At 40.1% G+C, this 22,265-nt stretch overlaps 1 protein-coding gene across 2 annotated transcripts in view; it reads left to right on the plus strand.

Annotated features, from left to right (window-relative positions):
- Positions 1-6,687: 6,687 nt before the first annotated feature.
- vaspb (vasodilator stimulated phosphoprotein b) overlaps positions 6,688-22,265 on the plus strand; it is a 43,867-nt gene continuing 28,289 nt past the window's right edge. For both annotated transcript variants that reach the window (XM_070543439.1, XM_070543440.1), the window contains exon 1: positions 6,688-6,911. In XM_070543439.1, the coding sequence (XP_070399540.1) occupies positions 6,907-6,911 (5 nt within the window). In that variant the 5' untranslated portion in view covers positions 6,688-6,906. The remainder of the gene's footprint in view (positions 6,912-22,265) is intronic.

Here is a 22,265-nt window from a genome sequence, read left to right on the forward strand (position 1 = left end):
ATTCCGTTAAGTAAACTTACTTGTGCGTTACAAACAGGGAAATGTAAGCTTTACATTGTAAATAGGGGTGTATATACTATTGGCCAAAACCTGATGGAACAATATATATAACAATTCAGGGATACAATATGTTAAATATAGAATAAAAGCCAGCCAATATTTGCAATTTTTCAAACTGAATTTAATGGGAAACTCCGGCCAGACAAGACACATCCAGTGTTATCACAACATCTTGTTCCTTCAGACTGAAGGCGGTAAAAACCACTGTCACCTAGCAGAGTTTGAGTTGCTCTACACAAATAAATACAGTAAATGTTCGCATGTAAGCTCTAAATAAAAATGCATAGACTGCTTTTAAAAATCTATTCAGTATCATAACACAAAATGTCACAATATTTTGGAGTAACGTTATTTTCTTACATCTCTAATTGTAAGGAAAGTATGCGGGTAGTTTAAGGACAATCAGTTTAAGGACAATCTAGAACTAAATATGAGGGTTTTCTGTATTAAATGGTTATTACAAGAATAAGAAAATACTTGTTTTCATGTTCTGTTATCGTAGTCGGTGTAATGTTTCTACATGTGGTTTCCCTCTGGGTAATTTATAACATTTGATTTTATCTTTACCATTTTGTATCATACATTTTATTTGTGATTTGTAATTAAATATTAAAAATAGATACTCCTAAAGCGCTAATTCACACAGAAAATACATCACTGAAGGGATATTAAAGCTGAACAGCATGAAAATATTTCACGCAATATGAGGATCATTATGTCAAACTTATGACATGATGCATGATCACAAACTTGCTTTAGAAAAATGCAAAAATACTTGAGAACATCAAACACAAAAGAATGAGAAGTTAAGCAATACAGAACACTGTAAAACACAAATTAAATTATATCCTTATGCAAACGTTTAGGTGTGAAACAACTGATAACGGTGCTGTAATTCAAGATCCAAATTCAAATCAGTTTTGCATTATGAAGACTGCTCACAAACCCCTCAGTGTGAATGGAAGATGTTTATTTGGGGTCCAAATCAACCTAAAAAGGCCCAAACCACACATAAGTGTCACAGTTTGAGTGACTCTATCAAAAAGTGAACATCTAAAGGTTGTTTTGGGTCAAATGACGCATTTCAACAATGAAAGCTAAAACCTCAGCATCCTGGGACGAACGCTGTCGATAGCTGCTTGGGTCTATTTGGAGATTTTTGAGATAAAAACACCTTTGGGGAGCTAATTTGTTGGGTATCATCGCCCACTTTCCTCGGGTGACTTCATCCATCTCAAAGACACTTCAAGAAGCTTCCTCCCCTCCACATTTTGGGTTGGATGAGCAGGAAGGCAGATGTTTTATTTAGTAGGTAAGCGATAACAGGAGGGAAGTGTGATTATGATAGCGATCAGCCATGCAACGATACTCAACCCTCCAGGCAACGCAACACCCTGCTGGGCATCGATCGGCCTCCTGCAACTGGAGCCGTCACTCAGTTTGTTTTCAAGCAGAGCCACGGTCCGGGTGTCAAAGCCGCTGGGTCCAGGTGGAGGAGGTGTAGGTGTCAGCTCTGTAAATACAAACACTGTCTTTCCTCATCGTTCTTTAAGTCACAGAAAAGAGCAAAGACACCAAGCAGCAGTGAAAACAACAGGATCGTGTGCACATGGTTCTTAAACAAACACCACTGCTAGGACTAGTCACACATGGGTCTGCTCCGGTGTACATACGGGATCTATCATAATCATATTGGTCGTTTTTTTTATTTGGATTCATTGTGATGTTCCAGGATTTTAAACTGAGGTCCCCAACTCACCAGAAAACTTAACTTTTCTAATTTTCTAATTTAAATAATGTTTTTACTTTGATAATATGAAAAGTATAAAACTGCACTAATATTTAATGTGAAATCTGGGATTAATTATTTTTGTTTGGTTTTCATTCATTCAAAATGTTCTGTCTTCATGAGACGGTCCTGAAATATCAGTGAGCATTTTTGAAGAAATCCACTCGTTCAACCCTAGAGTAGAGGTCAGCTTTGAATGATTAAGTTTTTAAATTATTTTTAAAAGAAGAAATTAAAATGAAGAAGTACACATTGATAGACTAAACAAAAAGCACTAATTAAAAAACACCCGCAGTTCTTTTGCCTTTTAGAAGTTGACAGAAAAATAATATTTTTAAAATCTTTTAACATTTCAGATTTCTTATATTTTATGAATTGAAATGAACACAAAAACAGGATACACATAACGCCTCCACTCGGAAAACTTTCATTCAACAGAACAGCATCAATACTCAAAGATTCATGAATGAACTCAAGATCTCCCTAAAACAATATTTCATCAAATGAACCCAAATATTTTTCCAAAGAATATTTTGGAACCTGACACCAGAGCTATCACTTAAAGTGTAGTGATACTTATAGTGTCAGACTAGAGAAAAATGTAAATAAAACAAGCATGAGGTTAAAGTCGAAACATCAAGAAAATAAGTCAAAACGTTGTTTCCAGGAAAAAGTCTTAATGATGTGATAATGAGGGGCTTTCCTTTAGTTTGGAGTACTTTCTCCATTTGGAAATATAATTACTAGATTACTGCTTACTAGATTACTAGTACTAGTTTTGTATAATACATCTCAAACATTAAACTCAATTTACCAACTTCACTTTGTGATCTAATTTGTTTCAATCAATCTTTTGCTTTAAGGTTAATTCAAATCTATTTTTAGATTGAATTAAGTTACATATCAGCTCAATAAAAAAAAGTTTCTTATAAATACAACCACGAGAAAACTGTGAAACGGTGCTGCTTTCTGAAAGAGACTAGAGCATGCTGCCACCTAGTGGATCATCACAGTATTGTGCATGAATCAATTTGCATCCAGATGAAATTCAGTCACTAGGTTGGTGAAGGTTCTCAGTCATCCAGGTCATGGTAACCCAAAGAGTTCAAATGAAACCAAAGAAGTCATTTTGCCTTCATTTGAACTCTTTGGAAATTCAGTTACATTTGTAATCAGACTCTTTCCACACAGGCTGGAGCTGCAGTATACCACATATTACATTTTTGCTCCATTCTAATCCTTCAACAGTGTTTATTGCAAGTTTCCCTTTTTATGATAAGATTATGCCAGTGGCCTTCAAACCTAGAATCATACTCATGAAGGACATTCGTAGACCTGCCCACTCCAGCTTGTTTCAGTCATGTGACCCTGTGTTGTGTTTGCACCTGAACTGACCCACCCTGACCAGTACCTACACTGACTTGTATAAAGTAGCTGTTTCTCTAATTATTGATTCCCTGTATTTATATCCTTTCATTGTGTTTATTTCATTATTGTAATTTGGCTTATCATTTATTTTTACTTGCACCAAGAACCGCTGCAATTTCCTAATGTTGTGATTCTTGCACATATGGCAATAAAACCCTTTCTGATTCTGACAAAGGAAGTAAACTCACCAACACTGTGACTGTCACACAGCTCCTGCAAGTCACTAAACCCTCTTGCATGCTCAGATTCTCCGTTTTCATCAACCCAAATAATCCACCAGCACGTCATGTCAGGATGGGATACCGAGCATTTAGCAGAGCACCCTCCCTATGGAAGTCATACCTGCTCACCTTAGGAACATGACTAGCTTTTACCAATCCCATGCTAATCTCAAAACTCATCTGTTCAAAATTGCTTATTCACTGTAACTGGTATTGGTGTTTTATCTGGTGTTTTATTTGGGTTTTACATTTTCTAGTGATTAAATATTTTACTTTACCAGATTGTGCAATGATCTTGAGTTTTCTGAAAGGTGCTTCAAATATTATTAGATTATCATCTCTAGCCCTTTGATGCATGAATTATGAAATCTTCAACCATGATTTTTTAAACAATTTTTTATTCATCTTTAGGTGTGAATGAAACAAATTTCAACAAATATTTTTTGTAAAATTTTATAATTTACAAATAATTTATTACATGTCCACCTCAGTGGACAGCGTGCATTCTGAGCATGAAATATGTTGACTTGGCTTACTGAAGTCCAAATGGAGGGGCTCCAATACAATAAAGTCTTCAACAGCTGTGCTTAATAGCAAAAACAAATAAATAACAATTTTGAGTACCTGTCCACTGTAGTGACCATTATGCACCAAAGGGCTAGATAAGACATGAATGCTTGTGAACCTTCTTAGAGCCTGATTTTTCATTTTGTTCATTAAAAGCAGAGTAAAGCATGATTGTAGGTTTTTTGTTTAGCTGCTGGTGTCGGTGTCATTCTGCAGCCCTCTTTTTCAAGAGGCGTTCAGGGCCCACGTTTCTGGACTCTCTATGAACCCCTCTGCTTCCCTTTTGCTTAACTTGCCTCCAGCCAAAACCTCGTAGTGAAGACTAGTGTCTCGCTCCCATTTAGAGGTTTTACCCTCCTCCAGTCACATTCCCTCTCAGCCGAAAGTGATGGAAAGTTTTTTTAAACGCTCACTTCTCAACTCAATTTGTTTAATCCAGAGACTGCCTTGTTTTCTTGACTGAACCCGTATAAACGCAATCTGTACTCATAATCTCAGTTTTGTTGTGAAATTATGTCAAAATCTTATTTTCTTGGTTTTCCTCAGCCGAATTTGTTCATTTAAATATTCCCAGCTTACACGGACCCATATACTGGAACCTTCTGCTCTATACCAGCTATGGATGGAGCTCACCAAATGACGTCAAGCGGTGGAAAATAAAGCTGTGGTAAGTGGGAGGAGGCGCAGTGGAAGCCCTAAACTTAATGTGTGTCTGTTCCTGGTTTTTTACAGGCTGCTTTACGGGAACCAGAACTGACACAAATCCCACAAATGGAGCAGAGACTCATAAATATTTTGGGGGGATTGTTTGGCATTTGGAACTTTATCTAACTGGGGACATAGGGTAAAAACAAAACTGCCCAAAGCTGCTCAGATTTGTAAGTGTGAGAGTGTGCACACTGAAACTGGGCAGATAGGCTATCTGGTTGTTTACACAGGCCGTGCACATGCCAATGCATTCCTTTCACATCCTCATCTCCACTCCAGTTTACTGCAGCCATGTCTGAGTGCCAAAGACCAGGGCCATGTGAGGAGTCTAACCTCTTTGTTTACTCAAAGCTGTTTTTCTCCCAGTGTTATAAAAAAATATTTCAAACTTTGTTGTTTTTACTGTAATTTAGCAATCAAATTAGGATTTACCTTCATTCCTAAAGGGTTGCTCATTAAAAGCTCCAGAAAACCTATTTATGGAAAGGCCACAACAGCAAGTCGCTAAAACAGCCAGCAGGGCGAAGTGCAGGGCTGAGCAAGGCCTTTGGCCTCCATATAATGTTGCGTTCAAGTGCTGTTGGAAATAAAACTAACATTCCGACAGGAACCATGAGATTTGGAATCAAATTTAAACAAATAGTTTATACATATATAGGAAATTAAATTTCAAAAATTATGTTATCAATAGGTGGATTGGTGCTACGCCAGCAGCGATGCGGGCATCGTACAGGTCGAACTACATTCCAACCCTCATCTATGGTCATGAGTTTTTGGATAGTGACAGAGAGAATGAGATCATGGATACAAGCAGCCGAAGTTTGATCCACAGGGTGTCTGGGCTCTTCCTTAGAGACAGGGTGAAGAGCTCAGTCATCCGGGAGGGGCTTGGAGTAGATCCACTGCTCCTCCATATCGAGAGAGGAGCCAGTTGAGGTAGCTAGGGCATCTGGTTAGGATGCCTCCTGGATGAGGTTTACCGGGCACTTCCACTCGGAAGGAGACCTAAGGGAAGACCCAGGACACGGTGGAGGGACAAGGGAATGCCTTGGGATTCCCTTGGAGGAGCTGATCCAAGTAGCTGGGGGAGAGGAAAGTCTGGGCCTCTCTGCTTAGGCTGCTTACCCCTCAACGCGACCCCGGAAAAGTGGACAATAATGGATATATATATCCATTATATATATATATATATATATATATATATATATATATATATATATATATATATATATATATATATGTATGTATGTATGTATGTATGTGTGTGTGTGTGTGTGTGTGTGTGTGTGTGTGTGTGTGTGTGTGTGTGTTCAGCAGTTAGATGAAAACATTTTATTGTCGTTAGCTTTGTAAATTAGACCAGACCTTTTCATCAACCTGCTGTTTTCTCTTCAACACAAACATAACATCTAAAATTCCTTTTTTTTATTATCATAAACGAGTTGTGACTGATACTTTTATACCTAAAGACTTTATAGTTTTCACAGGTTTAGTAACCACAAAGCACCCAACCTCCGTTGCAGATTTATGTATTAAATTTTGTGTTTTGTTTTGTTTTATTTTAGTTGACTCCAAACCGTGTTTGGCATGCAAACTCCAGCCCAGTAAACCCACATTCCTGATTGGGATTTCTACGAGGTGTCCCTGAATGCACCTCGGGATTACTTTGAAGCTGGCGGGTTGGGCCGGACTCCTGTCCTACCGAACCACGGACGGATCAGCCAGGCGGTGGCTCCTTAGCGGAAAGTCCTCAACAGCGGTAACTCAACTAAAAGTGTGAGGAGACACGTGCGGGTTTTCATGTCAACGGACTGCGTCTCGGCTTCATTTCTCTGTTTTCGCCGTAGAAACCAGAGTGGGATAGTTATTGGAGTTGACAAGCGCGCTTCACTACTGTATCTACCCCCTCTTCCTCCTCCCCCTCTCCCGCTCCACACAACCAGGAAATCGTCGAGGTGTTCTTTATCCCGCTGGTGGCAACCCCGTTTGCGGGCGTAGATGCGCTTCTCTTTCCCCGGTATTTTCTCGTTTTCTCCCCCCACATTTCTCTGGTGAGGCTTGTAACTCCGGACTTCCCAGCCTGAAGTCAGCCGAAGTTGCCTTCGAGGAGAGGATCTCCACTCTGGCCGAACAATGAGGTGCGTAGAGCGGCTCAAATCCCTTCATGTTCATTGTTTTTCCCAGGCTTTGGGCAACTAGTATGCCGACGGCGTTTGTTGGATTCAGACCCTTGATTGCCTCACCGCTTCTTAATGTGCGTCTCATTCGGAAACGACTCTAGTTTCTCATTCATTTGATGTTTCAGACCGAAAGGCTGCACATAAAGTGTGTAGCAAGTTTTCTATGACCTTCACTGCTCTGGTCGTCCCTAAAACAAGTCTCGTTTTACTTGTTAAGAAATCTTCACTAGTTGGAGTAGTTGAGCAGGTCGGATGACAACAACATACTTTTGTTTCTTATTCAAACAAGAAATAACTAAGATTTCTTCTTACAAACATCATGGCTGGACTAAGGTGTCTGAGAGCAGCTCGGGTTATAGGAAACAAAATAGATTGTGTATTTCCATGGTGGATTTATAACCATAAAATGAGTTCATTGATCATTTTTGGTGGTTTATCAGGTCTAAATGCATGTCCTGTTTATCACCATGCAGACTTGACTCTACCCCCTGTTCTGCTGCACCCCCTTTGGGAGAGCAGAAACAGCAGCCATGTACAAAACTCCTGTTCATAAATTCCATGTCCTGTCGCAGCCTGTGCAGCTGGAAATTACATGTTTGGAAGTCTGGGCTCACATTTTAACACCACAATTTATGCAAGTTGGCTTTTATGCGTTGGAAGGTTTTGTCATTAGAGATTGAGTCACAGCTTTCAGGTAGAGCAGTAAATGGACCTGAGAGACTAGTTTTGTTTCTCTTTATCGCAGTGGCCTTTCTGTAACAATATATCCCAGCTCGGGCACAGGGGCTGGTCCACTATTTCCTCATGTTAACTGCAGGAACACTTGGGCGCCCTGAAATCTCGTCGCACTATAAAGGTGTAAGAGCAAAACTAAGATTTTGACAATATTCTACTTTTATCTTCATCGTGCAAGAGTTCCTGTTGAAGACACAAACAACTGCCAGTAAAGGCACTTTGTAATTATTGATGGTAAATGGCCTGTATTTGATACAGCCCCCCCCCCCCCCCCCAAGGTGCTTTACAACAAAACAGTCATCCATGATGAGCTACAAGGTAGCCACAGCTTCCCTGGGCACACTGACACTGGCAAGGCTGCCAAACACGGGCACCACCATTCCTGACCACCACCGCCAGCAGGCAGGGCAGGTTTAATGTCTTGCCCAAGGACACAATAACTGTGTCAGATGGTGCTCAAACCTGCAACCCTCCAGTTACAGGTCAGGCACGTAACTCCTCAGTCTTTTTCAACCATTAACCAAACATGCCCTAGTATTGAACAGCTAAGCTGCATGTGTGGGGCACTTTTTGCCAGGTTTCATCTCGCCCTTCAGAGTATCGTTTTGTAGTGTTTTGAAGGTTATACTCGAATGATTAGCGCTCTTATTCTGCTTTCACTGTGGCCGAATCAGTTAAAGTCACCTTGCATAATAGGTGATGACTGGTATGCAGCGACACTTGTGTTTGTTGTCAATGGTTTGTGTGGAATGTAAACGATGACAGAGGTGCAATCAGTTGGTCAGAAGTTCGACCCAGTGTTTCTGTAAAGCACACTGAAACTGACTCAGATGTCTGACAGACTCTATAAAACATTTTGGTTGATGAATAACTTTGCATTGCATTTTTGTTCCATTGTTCCAGTGAATGATAACAGCGTTTGTATCGTTTCATCAGCACTGCATGCTGTTATCCTGGGAGTTAGGTGCTACAGGAAGTGCTCCCATTTGCATCATGATTCACTGTTATTGTCCTGTGACTCACTGAGCCTGTCTCATTTGTGTAGAAGACCTGTCCCGTCTGACATAAGCGGCATGTCTGCCTCGGCCTTTACAAGTAACACTGCTGATGTGATCACACAGGCAGGTGTAATGCATACTCTTCACACTTTGTTTTTAGGTTACTCAGCGTCCTGAACGCCAAAGTGAAGCCAAACTGGGCTCCTCCTCCTCTTCACTCTTGCAAGAGCTTTTTATTGATCAGTCTTAAAAGCTGAGAGAAGACCCCCCCCCCCCCACACACACACACACACTCCCCCGCTCTTGCATCCCTTTTGTGTCTCAGCACCACTTTTCTGTGGCGGTAGCTAGAGAGGAATGCAGCTCCAACAGTGACCTTTGCAGTTCTGCTGTCATCGCCTTCTGCTGTTGATGTGTTTTTCACGAGTCTGTGTCTCAGCAGGCCGGTCACTTTTATTTAAGAAAGAAAATGTAGCAAGGTTATTGCCGACATCTTTGTGAAGATGACTAGAACTAATCAGAGTTTTAAATGCTCTGCGTTCCTTTTGATTGTTATGTAATGTTTGTGAATCTCTGGTTGTGTTGGGATGCTGATATTTCATGTCTCCACTTGTTCGCCTAATTCCTTGCATGGTCAGATTTTTCATTTGAAGTCTGATCAACATTCAGCTGGCTGGCTGTATCTGTGCTAGGGCAGCACGATATATCGTAAATATATCGTTATCGCGATATCAGCATGCACAATATGCATATCGCAAAGAACAGATAAATATCGCAATGAATGGTCAGCTCAAATGTTTGCTACACATGATGCATTTTGTCAAACGGAAGCATGATGTTTTTTTAACAAATCAAATTGAGCTCTTCACCCATTTGGCCAACTGTGTGGGTTCTGATAGGTTAGAAGCCCGCCCCAGAGGCGGATGACACTTAATTTTGATGGTTAGCAAACACCTGAGTTAGCTTAGTTCTGCTTTTCCCGGGATCCACTGATTGCCTTTTCTTCTTCATTTTCTTTTCCCCTTTCCTCACATCTTTAGCTTTTCTCATTTTTATGATTATTTTATTTAATTGTTTTTGATTATTTTTGTTCCTGAGTTAAGTTTTTATTTATCGCAAGTAATATCGTCATTTCAATATAAGTCATTGTTATAGAATATCGCAGGTTTTCCTAAAATCATGCAGCCCTAATCTGTGCAAAACATGGCATGGTTAGGGTTATTTATAACCTGCCACAGATTTTTAAAGCTTCTTTCTAATAACATTTGGTCTCTGCACTTGGACCAGTATCTTACTGGGATGTAACTGCTGGCAACTAGTCAGGAGACACAATATCGTTGGGCAATATGCAAATGTTCTGTTGGAGTCGCACTGAATTTGTACATATGGCATTTTGGCAACAAATATGCCCAAGTCATGTTGGTCACTGCAACAGTGTTTCAAATCCAGTCACTAGGATCGTTTCTCATAGTGCATGCTTGTCTGTACGCGTGTTCTCACGTCCTTGTGAAACGTCATCAACGATGGCCCAATGACTGTTCCAATCCTAAGTATGCATCAATGAACCCTTCTGTGGACTTAGGACAGAGAAGTATCCCACAATGGTTTGCGTTGCGATCGTTATGCTCCCATCGTCAGAGGAGAAATCTAATAAATGTAGAGTTTTCTATCACAAATACTAATAAAGAAGTATTAAGTTGTCTGTTATTGTGTGTAACCTAACCTGTAGAATTGGCTGTGTATTTGAGTGTTACTTTTCACGCTCACTCAAAATGCTAATTAGCTAAATCACTATCAAAATAAAAGCAGAGTAGCAGTTTTTTTTCTTTTTTGATGAAAACATTTTTTTAATTAATTTAACAGCGGAAAATGCTGGTATTTTATCAGTTTTGATCAAAAGTGAACCAAAAATAATACAAATAATGTTTTTGTTGTTTTTGTTATTTAAGGAGCAAACTAGACTATATTGTCTATACCATTATCTAGACTACATTCTGGTAGTTTGTCCCAACGTTGAAGTAGTAGCAGCTGGCTGTTTCTCCTCATCTGATATTATTGAGCAGAGAACATCTCACATCAGTGGTGTTCTCCTGCTAAATATGTGAGAGTGTAATGTGTGGAGGACCCATGGAAGTGCAGTGGTTCGGCGAGATGACAACTGCATGGTCCAATAGTTCCTTTCGGTATGAAACATGTTATCGGCAGAGATTTAGGTTGTTCACTGAGAACCTGTGTAATAATTGTTTTTGTTTTTTTGAAAAATGATCGGTCACTCTGAGTTGCACATGCATGCTGAATGTAAAAATTGTCTCCAGCCCCCATCACCTTCATATGCTGCAAAAAAGAAATGGACAAGAAAATGATGGGGTCAGAAAAAAAACACTCTTCTACGTTAAAGGGAAAATTAGTATTCATGGCCTTGCTGCAGAAGGATGTGTTGATTTAGCGGCGTCACTGATTTAGCGGTCTCAGCTAGTAGGAGCTAACCATTAGCAATGCCACAACATGGTAGTACAGTTTTTTTTGGGCTTGGGTTATTTGTGGAGATAATGTTGCATTCTTTACTCATTCTAGAGACCACAGCAAATTTATAAAATAAATAAATAAATAAAAATAAACAACAACAAACAAGTGAATTACATGTTGGTTTGTTTGATATTGACTTTTTAAATTCACGCTTTGGTCACCAACACACCCAAAGTTGTCTCACACTTCACGCTGTTCACTTTTTGAGACAGGTTGCTAGGGCTGTAGCGAAGTTTCAATGACGTCGACGGCTCGATTCAAAAAAATTCGTCGACGCCAGATCCGGTAGTCGACTCACCACGCCCACTTGTTGCATCCCCAGGAGTTTGTAAAAAGAGGAGGAATCTGCCTGTTTTTCCTCTAGTTCGCCCTCTTCTCCGCCTTCACTAACATCTCCGCCAAATACCGTAGACCCGGAACAATGTCTGTCCGCTACTAGATTCCTTTCCTCTTTTGCCCGCTTTCATCTCCCGGCAACAGACAACTACTTCCGGGGTCAGATGCGCTGCTTCGTCTCTACTGTAGATGTAGATCATCACCGGGAGCGTTTCTCCCTTCATAAAGGAGCTTCTTTCAGACATTAGGAGAGCTGTTTTTGTGGTAGCAGTCTCTCCTCCATGCTGGTCTGTTTGCTGAGTATTTTTGGTTTATTTAAACTTTGTAACTTGAACTTAACGTTGGTAATGCTACTGTTAGCATATTCGCTAACAGCTTCTTGCTTTTGGATAAGCTGTTACGTTTTGGTTCAGAGTTCATCTTTTTTGTGGTGTAGATCTCCCTTTTGTTACATTTAGAGTGTTGTGGGTTTTCGGTTTAGTTTCAAATATCACCTTAAGTTTGGTTTAACCACCCAGTTTAGAGTTTGGACCTTTGGAGATCCTTATTTTGGTCCAGAACCCAGTAATCTTTGCCCAGTGGGACATCCCTAGTTATTTGTACTTTTGTTTTAATTCCCCACAAGCAGAATTAGTTTTATTCTTCCCAACTTGTGGATGGGAAGATGTATGTTTTTTTTGTTGTTGTAAATAAACCTGATCATCATTTTAACTTTTAAATCCCACGTTATTGTACCTTCCTTTTTGCACACGAGCCAAACTCCCCAGGAAGAGTCGTAACACCACTCGCCTCACGCACATAAGTGACCAAAACAAAGCAGCATGGAGACACTCCGTCTCCAACCACCTCTCAGGCAGCTGCCTGCACTCCCAAGTTCTACATGCCACCAGAACATAACCAACCAACACATTAAAAGCAGTGTTGTACAAAATGGAAGGCCTGTAGTGTTTATTCTCTTACAGTAACAATTTATTAATTTTTTTGAGGAATTTATTAGAGATTTTTGGGTTTTTATTAACTGTGCAATAGAAAAATAATCATTAGATTAATTGTCTAAATAGTCATTAGATTAGTCGACTATTTGATAAAATAATCATCAGAATAATCGTTTTAAAAATAATTGTTTACCCCCAGCCCTACAGGTTGCAGACATCTGCAACCGTGGGACAATCTCAAGAGAAATATGGTCTTTTAAATTCCACGAACACATTCACTCTAAAAAATGGAGAACCAAAACAAAAAATTATGTAATCATTTTACGTATCTTATAAAATGCACTTCAACAGACCTCCTTATGTGATGTTAGTATGTTTGTTTCCCACCGGAACACTGCCGCCCCTCTCCTGAACTAATTTACCCCTCCTAGCCCCCCCACTCCCATAAATAGGCCATTATGCTGGCCTGCCTCTTGGTTTAGATGCTTTACTGCAGGAGTTGCTCAACATACAAAATCCTCTATTGTCTGCTTTGTGACAAAGCCAGTTTCCTTGGTGGTAACTGCTGCTTTTGTATTGCGTTGCACCTTTAGGCTGTTTCGTTTTCTCTGTATGTAAATTTATTTTGTATCTTCTACGATCATTAACCTTAGTTTGTAGATTTTCTCTCTCACATAAACCAGTTGTTTATCTGTGTAAAATGGCCACATTCTTTAAAAAAACAGCAGATAAATGAACGAGCGGCGGTTTTAATTTGAATCATCTCACTGGCATTTCCCCCAAAGCCTTGGAAGGAAGCATTAGGATTTGGGCGATTTGGTTAAGTGTAATCCTGCTCCTAACGATAAAGATGTTTCTGCTCAACGTGGAAATGGAAAGTAAATGCTTCATTGGAAAAGTTGCAGTTGCCTATAAAAACATTAACACGGCAGGGAAATAAGAAGCTGTTTTTGTTACTTGGTCTTTTTCGGCCCAAAAACATGAATAAAGATATTTATTTGTGTATGAATAATAAAACAAATGTGCATTATAATGCACCAAGAAGGAACAAGGAAGTTAGAAATGAATCATATTATAAATCATCAACTTTTTGCACAAGTAAACAGTAGGTCTGTTAATCATTGTAAAACAATTTGCTGCCATAAATCAGTCCAGCAATGAAGGTAAAAACCTGTAATTTCTCTGCCATGTTCCATGATTCTGTAATAGTGGCTGTTTTTTCCACTCGTGGCATCACTAAACCATCATTTTAAAAATATTAGATCAGATGATCAGATGATACTCAGTACTCAAGTAGCCTTCTAATCAGATACTTTTTTACCCTTACTTGAGTAATAAACCCTATATCAGGAAAATATTGTCCTCGGTTTGTGTCCTTCCAGTGAGCTTTGCAGATGTGGGAAAATGTCATCAGGCAGTAATCATTGTTAAATTCATAATTATTCTCGGAGGGAGACCAACTCTTATCTGCCCCTGGGAGCCCCGTAATGCATAGCGTCATTTCAACATGGGGGGTGTCCGCGACGCTGCGGCTGCTTTATATAGCCACTCGTTGTATTCTCCCTCAACCCAAATCCTCTGATTACGCATTTTAGCTAAAACACTAACGTTAGCTTGCCTTGCGTTGACTTTAGAGATGTGGGTGATGGTCACGCAGATGTGTCATGAGATTTGAAGCGTTGCTGCCTTTCACAGACTCTTTTTCTGCACGTGCTGCAAACTGGATAGCCGTCTTCTGTCAACTCCCTCGGCATTCTTCAAATATCTAAAATATGCCCGTACTTCCGACTTTGTCTTCTTTGAGGGATAATAAATGTCCTCCTGAGCGCTGCCGTCTCCTCCTTTGACCATTATTTCAGCTTTAGCTTCAAGAAAGTTTTGGTCGTAAACAACAAAGCGTGCATGTTCCGCCGGCAACTTCAGCCGATGATACGGTGGCTGGTAAGGGTCACCGCGCCTACACCACAGCCAAGGTAAACCCACCAAGATAATATAGTTTTTTTTTTTAAAAACAAGACGGTTATTATTATTGTCAACTTTTTTTTTTTACCGGGGTTTACCACTACACTGGTTACCGTGACAACCCTACCTGATCGGTCTGCTTTGATCTATTTTGAAAATTCCGATCAAAACCGATAGTGGCACTATCGGCCGATTACGATCAAATGCCGATCCATCGGTGCATCCCTAGTTGTTTTATTTTTTATAAGCGTCTTAGTCCCGTTTAGTTTCAGTTTCCTGGTAAACGTGGCTAAGGCTATACAATAATCAAATATTTATTTCAAATTTAACTCCAAACAATGAAAAATACAATGCGATCAACAAAAATAATCAGCTATATATTCTCATTTATTCATTTTGTCACATTCTGCATTTTTGCATGGCTCTTATTTTGTTGTGCCGCTTGAATGACGTGCATATTTGCTCCTTTTTAAGGTTAAACTCGCGTCATGTCATGTTCAAGTGTAAGATTGCAGAACAAGGACACAACACAGTGGTGGTGTCTGACTTGTATCAAAAAAATGCCCCGTTTTTAATTCTGATCTCTCCACACTCTGGCGTTGCATCTGCTAGTATTTTACCATACAGTCCAATTTTCAAGCAATGGAAAATAACACTTTATGCGCACTTACTACCTGCTGGGATGTTCAGGCTCTTGTAGCAGCTTTTCTCTCTTCTTAGAGCAGTGTTCCCCGTCAATTTTTGTTCATTCAGACTGAGCAAGTAGAAAATAAGTAGGTTTTTTCTTGTGTCCACATGTGTCAAACTAATGTTTGAATGTTACAAAACATTGATTTGACAAATTGCTTCTGAAGCAAAGGCCTGAACATTTTGTGGTGGTTTGTTATGATTCTTCTATGATAAAAGTAGATTTGGTTTCATCATTTATTCTATGATAAGAATATTTAAAACACTCTTTAAACTAGAGGCCGATTTATGTATCGGCCGGCCAATATATTACATTTTTCTATATTGGCCATCTGCTGAAATTATTTTTAAAAGCTCAGCGTTTCCCTTATATAGGAAATCCCAGCCTGCAAGATCCCGTTTTATAGATTTTTTTTTTTTTTTTTTTGCGCTGTTTTCCGAAGAAGCAGCGGGAACTACTCTGTTGTTGCTTGTGATCACAGCCGGCAGGCAGCGAGGAGGAGGAGGCAGGGCATGGTGGTTACAGCTAGGGATGAGCCGCGGATAAAGCATTTTTGACGAATACGAGCATGAAACGAGTAAAACTCGTAAACATCTGTAATCGTGCTGAAGAAAAATCCTCATTGAGTAACTGACTGTCTTCACACTCTGTGATTGGCCAGTCACATGGAGCGCCCGCCCCTCCCTACACACAAAACTCTGTTCCGGCCCCCCCACACACACACAGATGGATCTCTCTGTTCTTGTTTCACTGTTGCTCACGTTTCTTCAGTGCTCCCTAGGTTTTCTTCAGCTCGCCTCTTTTTCGGTTGAATATTTAAAGTTACTTTTTTCGTAACATATGTCGTGCATTTGACAAGACAGAGCTGAAATCGGCTCGTGCATGCGTCGGTCACTTCCTCCGCTCCGGTTGGGTTCTTTTAAATTATTTTTACCCCCCCCCCCCCCGTCTCTCTCTCTCTCCCTCTTTATCTCTCTCTCACACACACACACACGCATCAACATTGTTTTGTTTAACTGTGTGTGGGAAAATGCCAACAACGTTAGGAAAAAATCAGTTTAATCAAATTAAAATGAAATAAAAAGTTGTGTCTGGTTCTAGTATTTCATATTTCCTAGTTTCTACTGCATGAGTTCAGATGTATTAATTCATCTATTTAAATATTAACGTTCTGATTTTACTGAAAAAGGTTCTGTAATAGTTTCTTTACTATTGTGATCAAAAATGTTTAATCTCAATTCTGAGGCTGCTCTGTAAATGGTTTTCCAATAAACAATACACATAGCGACTTCTGATCAATCCATATCAATTTCAGATTTAAAATAATGTATTGATGTAAACCACACCCACTAATTTCCAAATAATTAATAAGAGGTGCATTCATCTGTGTATCTCCTTTGATCCGCATTAGTGATATTTTCAGCACCAGAACAATGAAGCAAAGAAACAGATTCCTGAGTTTATGTTAGTAATTTTATTTATTAGGTGCATCTGACCTGTTCTATTTTTCTCTGGAATGAGATCAAATCAGTGCTTCTATGGGTTGTCTCCTCTCTGCACTAGAAAAATGTACTTGATTATAATGTTCACTGTAATGTATCTTGATGTTCTTAACAAATAAATTAAATCAAAGATATTGGTCAATAATGCCAAATATGTAAATTTGTGTTTCAGTCATTTTTATACTGAGTTAAAAATACTTCATTAAGTCTACTAAGCATGGGTGTAGAACGTTTTTAATAGGGCCAGCCCAGTAATGATCTTGGACCAAAATAAAGGGAGCAGAAAGTCAAATAAAGAGGGGCAGAAGATGTTTTTCCAGACACCAAGAAAAATTAAATGCCTAACCCCCCCCTGCAAAGTGTCACTGAGAGTTTAAAACAAAAATTATTTTTGTGCAAATATTGGTGTATTTACTTTTAATACTAGTTATTAAAATGCAGCAGTTGCTGGATTGGTGCAGTTCAAAGTGGAGTGCATCAAATAAAACAATATTAACATAAAGGTGAGACGTGTCATAACCCCCCCCCCCCCCCCCCCCAACCCACACACACACACAGCTGGAAAATTCCTAGGGGAAACACTGAAGCTGATTATAAATAAATAAATCAGGCACCTGTGTCGCCAAATGCCGCCACTACTAAAGAAAAAGCCCGAACGACACCAACACACCATTTATTTAATGTTTTGATTTTGTTTTATGTTTGAAGTTCAATAAATATTAAGAGAATTATTAACTTATTTAATTTATATTGCAAAAAGTGAGTGTTCAGTTGTCTTTCACAATCAGTGTGCCGCTAAAATGTATATATATCAGCCTTAATAATCAGCTTTAGATATTGGCCATCAGCAGCAAAATTCTTTAAAAATCGGTATCGGCATCGGCTTTAAAAAAAACACATCGACCGTCCTCCACTTTAAACTGTATTCTGGTAGTTTGTGTAGAATTAGTCCTTTATAATCAAATAGCCCTTTTTATAATGATAATCTTCTCCAGTGTAGATCTTTGTGTTGATCTTTGCCTCTTTCACAATTAGGATCAATAAGCAAGGATCAATAAGCAAGAATACTATTTGGAATATCTGAAACAAACAAAACATCCGGTGTATGAGGGCTCCTGTAAACTCGCATATGTATTGACATAAAATGAATCATCATACGTGAACATGTCTGTTTTGGGGCGGAATTGTTCTCAAAAACTAGGATTATTTATGCTTCTGTATTAATTAATTAAAGGTTCTATATCATGATACTTTAAATTTTTGAGAGCAAAGGAAGGCACAATATATGATATTACCGTTGGCAGTAATGAGATGTCAATTATCTTAAATGTGAGTTATTGTCATCAGCCTGAATTTATACCCGTAAATAAAATGTTTATTTTCAGTGAAGCTCCACCCATGCCTGCTCTGACAAAACACGCCTACGACAGCATCTTAGGCGAGGCTTCTGTTGGGTGCCTTTCAGCTTGTTTTGCCATGAGCTGTCGCGGGTTCCACTCTTGGTGGTGTTGGCAGTAATTTATTTAGCCAGCTGAAGCAGATATTTATACTTTTAGTTTATTGATTATTTTCTGCAAAATATCTAACGATCTTTGAATTTGGTAATTTCAACGTAGAATTTTAGCTGATACTCAGCTCATACCACATGGACTCACACTGGCTAAACAAAGTACAAAGCAGATTAGTCCTTATATTTTAAACTGTTTACCAATAAAGGATGGAAAACATAATACTGGCAAGTGTAGCTAAAGAAGAAAAAAAGTTACTGTCGTGACTGGGGGCGAACCTGCACAAAACTACATGCCAGCCTGGCGTGATTACGGAGTTTGTTACAAAACAACAGTCGCCAAACACGTACATCCCGTGCTGGGCATCGCGTGCATTTTTGAAGACAGGATGCATAGGTTTTACAGCAGTATTTTGTCCTCAATGCAGAAGTAATTTGTCAGAATATTCACAGAATATCCAGGTTTCAGAAGCGAGACCAGACCAGGTTCAGGTTCAGGGGGAGGAGAAACGCCCGGTGACACAAGTGGGTTACTTTCTCCTGGACACAGGATAAACCTAGCCTGGTAAGCCAGCCTAAATAAATATATTATTTAGTCTGGCTGTCAATAGAGCTCCGGGAGTTGACGTCACTTCTCCCGGCATGCAACAGTTCAAATCGAAACGACGCCATATTGGCATGCAAAAGCCCGCAGCTGGACTGTTTGTTATTGTCAGAAAACTCAATCAAACAGGAAATATGGTAGATTCCTGTTGTGCCCCAGGATGCAGAACAGACACGGACGACATAAGGAATGAGCCATCTACAGGATTCCCCAAGATCCGGAGCGCCGCAAACGTTGGATCATTGTAATAAAACGCAATATAATGACCGGGCTAAAATGAAACTGTGGGACCCCGAGAGTAAAGGTTTTCGCTTATGCAGTGACCGCTTCATATCAGGTACTTAAACCAACGTTTCCTCAACTGTGTATGGTATTTATTTTAAATGCTTTTATTACGATTCTTAGTGGGCTTCCTAAACTTATTTTGCCGTGGCTTTTTCTGTCTTATTACTCCCAGCAACAAGTAAACATCACGTAAAGCGTTGCCTCGTGAGTTCTGCGTGCTGCCGTTTTGTGTTTTATGATCACAGCAATTAACCGGCTAAGCTGTATTTAATTTTTAAGCAATGGTTGATCAATTGTCAGATCACACATAAAAAGCACTTTGGATTGCTATTATCTGTCTCACCGAGACAGATCTCAGACAGATCCTGAGACGCTCCTGCCTGACATATTTATTTTATTCACGGAAAATAATCAAACTAGTGATTTATCTTAGCGTTCAGTTTATACATTCAAACAGCACAGCACTCTATTTAAACTACTTACGTGTAAATCTGTTATTTGTCCATCCATCCATTTTCATCCGCTTATCCGGAGTCGGGTTGCGGGGGCAGTAGCGTCGAGAGGCCCAGACTTCCCTCTCCCTAGCCACTTGGGCCAGCTCCTCCGGGGGAGTCCCAAGGGGTTCCCCGGCCAGGTCCAGTAAGAAGTCCGCTCCGACAGCTTCTGGCGTTTTTAAAAAGTATCCCAGGGGCACGGTAAGGGTCGGAGATGTTTAGTCTATTTAATTTCTGACTACATAAAACGATTTCCTCAGTTTTAAAGTGTGAAGTAAACTCCACCGAAGTAAAATCCAAGCCGATCCCATTCATGTTCATGTTTACGATCCGTGTTTGTTTACCTTTTTTTCCTGCCAATATGGCATCTACTAACTGAGAGTCACGTGGGGTCCGGAGCTCTATACTCCATTGACGGTTCTCGGTCGTGGGGTGGGTTCTACCATTGTCTTTCAAATTATCTCTGCATGCTACTGGGCAACAAATAACAGAAGGCGAAAATACACCCCTTTTCTAAATAATGGACTTAAATAAATCTGTCTGCTCCTGAGTCTAATAAAGCCCAAGTCCAAATAGTCCAAAATTGATGTAAAAGCTGTTTAAAACGAGCTGTCGCCATCTTGTTCCACTCCGTTGCATCATCCCGCCCATAAAACCAATAGAGCGTCCTGATTGGCCCACAAAGCTGATAGAGCTCTGTGAATTGCCTACCACTTCGGATGAATCATAGCACTCTATTGGTTTGAAACTCCGATAGAGAGCTGTGATTGCCCCGCTAGAATGCTGCACATGACAGCAGAGATTCCAGTGGAATCTAGGCATCCCTAGACCAAACTTTGCAAAGCAAAAATTTTATCTAGTTTACTAGGCTATAAAAAACCTTTACATGGACCAAATTAAAGCCGAGGCAGGAAAACGCATGAATGTAGCCAAAAACAAGTTTGGGGGTATTTCTTATGAGTAAATGACAATATCACATGGTAAAAATATCCAAAAAGTGGATTTTCCATGATATGGCCCCTTTAGGATGGAAGTGAGTGAGTGTAAATAGATTTTTGTTGTCACAGCTTTGTGTCAGTGCTGAGATGCTGACAGTAGATGGTCCTTAATAATACCCAGAATGGATATGTGTTCAGGTTATTAAACTAATGTGGATAAATACATCTGAGTAAATGAGTCCTCAACCTTTGAGTGTTCACGCTCCTTTAGAGCTGTCCAGTTGGGGTTAGATCACCCAGAAAAGGTGCTAGAGCGAGGTCTGAACAAGGCCATTATACATCCATACTGGACCATTAACATCTTGGTGCTTCTTGAAATTAAGACATTTCTATTCTTGGTGAAAGTGCATATAGAGCTCCGGGAGTTGACGTCACTTCTCCCGGCATGCAACAGTTCAAATCGAAACGGCGCCATATTGGCATGCAGAAGCCGGCAGCTGGACTATTTTTGTTATTGTCAGAAAACTCAATCAAACGGGAAATATGGTAGATTCCTGTTGTGCCCCAGGATGCAGAACAGACGCGGACGACATAAGGAATGAGCCATCTACAGGATTCCCCAAGATCCGGAGCGCCGCAAACGTTGGATCATTGTAATAAAACGCTCTAGTGACCGGGCTAAACTGAAACTGTGGGATCCCGAGAGTAAAGGTTTTCGCTTATGCAGCGACCACTTCATATCAGGTACTTAAACCAATGTTTCCTCAACTGTGTATGGTATTTATTTTAAATGCTTTTATTATGATTCTTAGTGGGCTTCCTAAACTTATTTTGGCGTGGCTTTTTCTGTCTTATTACTCATAGCAACAAGTAAACATCACGTAAAACGTTGCCTCGTGAGTTCTGCCTGCTGCCGTTTCCGTGTTTTATGATGACAGCAATTAACCGGCTAAGCTGTATTTTATTTTTAAGCAATGGTTGATCAATTGTCAGATCACACATAAAAAGCACTTTGGATTGCTATTATCTGTCTCACCGAGACTACTTACGTGTAAATCTGTTATTTGTCCGTCCATCCATCCATTTTCATCCGCGTATCCGGAGTCGGGTTGCGGGGGCAGTAGCGTGACTTCCCTCTCCCCAGCCGCCGGAGCCAGCTCCGGGTAAATCCCAAGGGGTTCCCCGGTCAGGTCCGGTGTTGTGCCGGTAAGAAGCCCGCTCCGACAGCTTCTGGCGTCGGAGCGGGCAGTAGAGTCGAGAGTCTCAGACCTTCTCCCCAGCTCCTCCGGCCGGGGGAATCCCAAGGGGTTCCCCCGGCCAGGTCCGGTGTTGTGCCGGTAAGAAGTCCGCTCCGACATCTTCTGGCGTTTTTAAAAAGTATCCCAGGGGCACAGTAAGGGTCGGAGATGTTTAGTCTATTTAATTTCTGACTATATAAAACGATTTCTTTTGTTTTAAAGTGTGAAGTAAACTCCGACGAAGTAAAATCCAAGCGGATTCCCGTTCATGTTCATGGTTACATCCGTGTTTGTTTACCGTTTTTGCATGCCAAAATGGCGTCCACTAACTGAGAGTCACGTGGGGTCCGGAGCTCTATACACACCACAGTTCTGCATAAATGCTAGCTGCTGTAACTGTTCTTTAGGATGTCTGGCTGTAATAAAACTTTTGAATGATATAAAAGTTAATAAACTTAGATTAAATGTCACGTGATTGTTGTATTTAGAATAAACCAGAGGCAATGGTCATCTAACCTTAGATATACTGTAGCTCAGGGATCTACAGGATTTAGTAACAATGAA

The sequence above is a fragment of the Nothobranchius furzeri genome, chromosome 13 (assembly GCF_043380555.1).
Source record: "Nothobranchius furzeri strain GRZ-AD chromosome 13, NfurGRZ-RIMD1, whole genome shotgun sequence".
Taxonomy (NCBI): domain Eukaryota; kingdom Metazoa; phylum Chordata; class Actinopteri; order Cyprinodontiformes; family Nothobranchiidae; genus Nothobranchius; species Nothobranchius furzeri.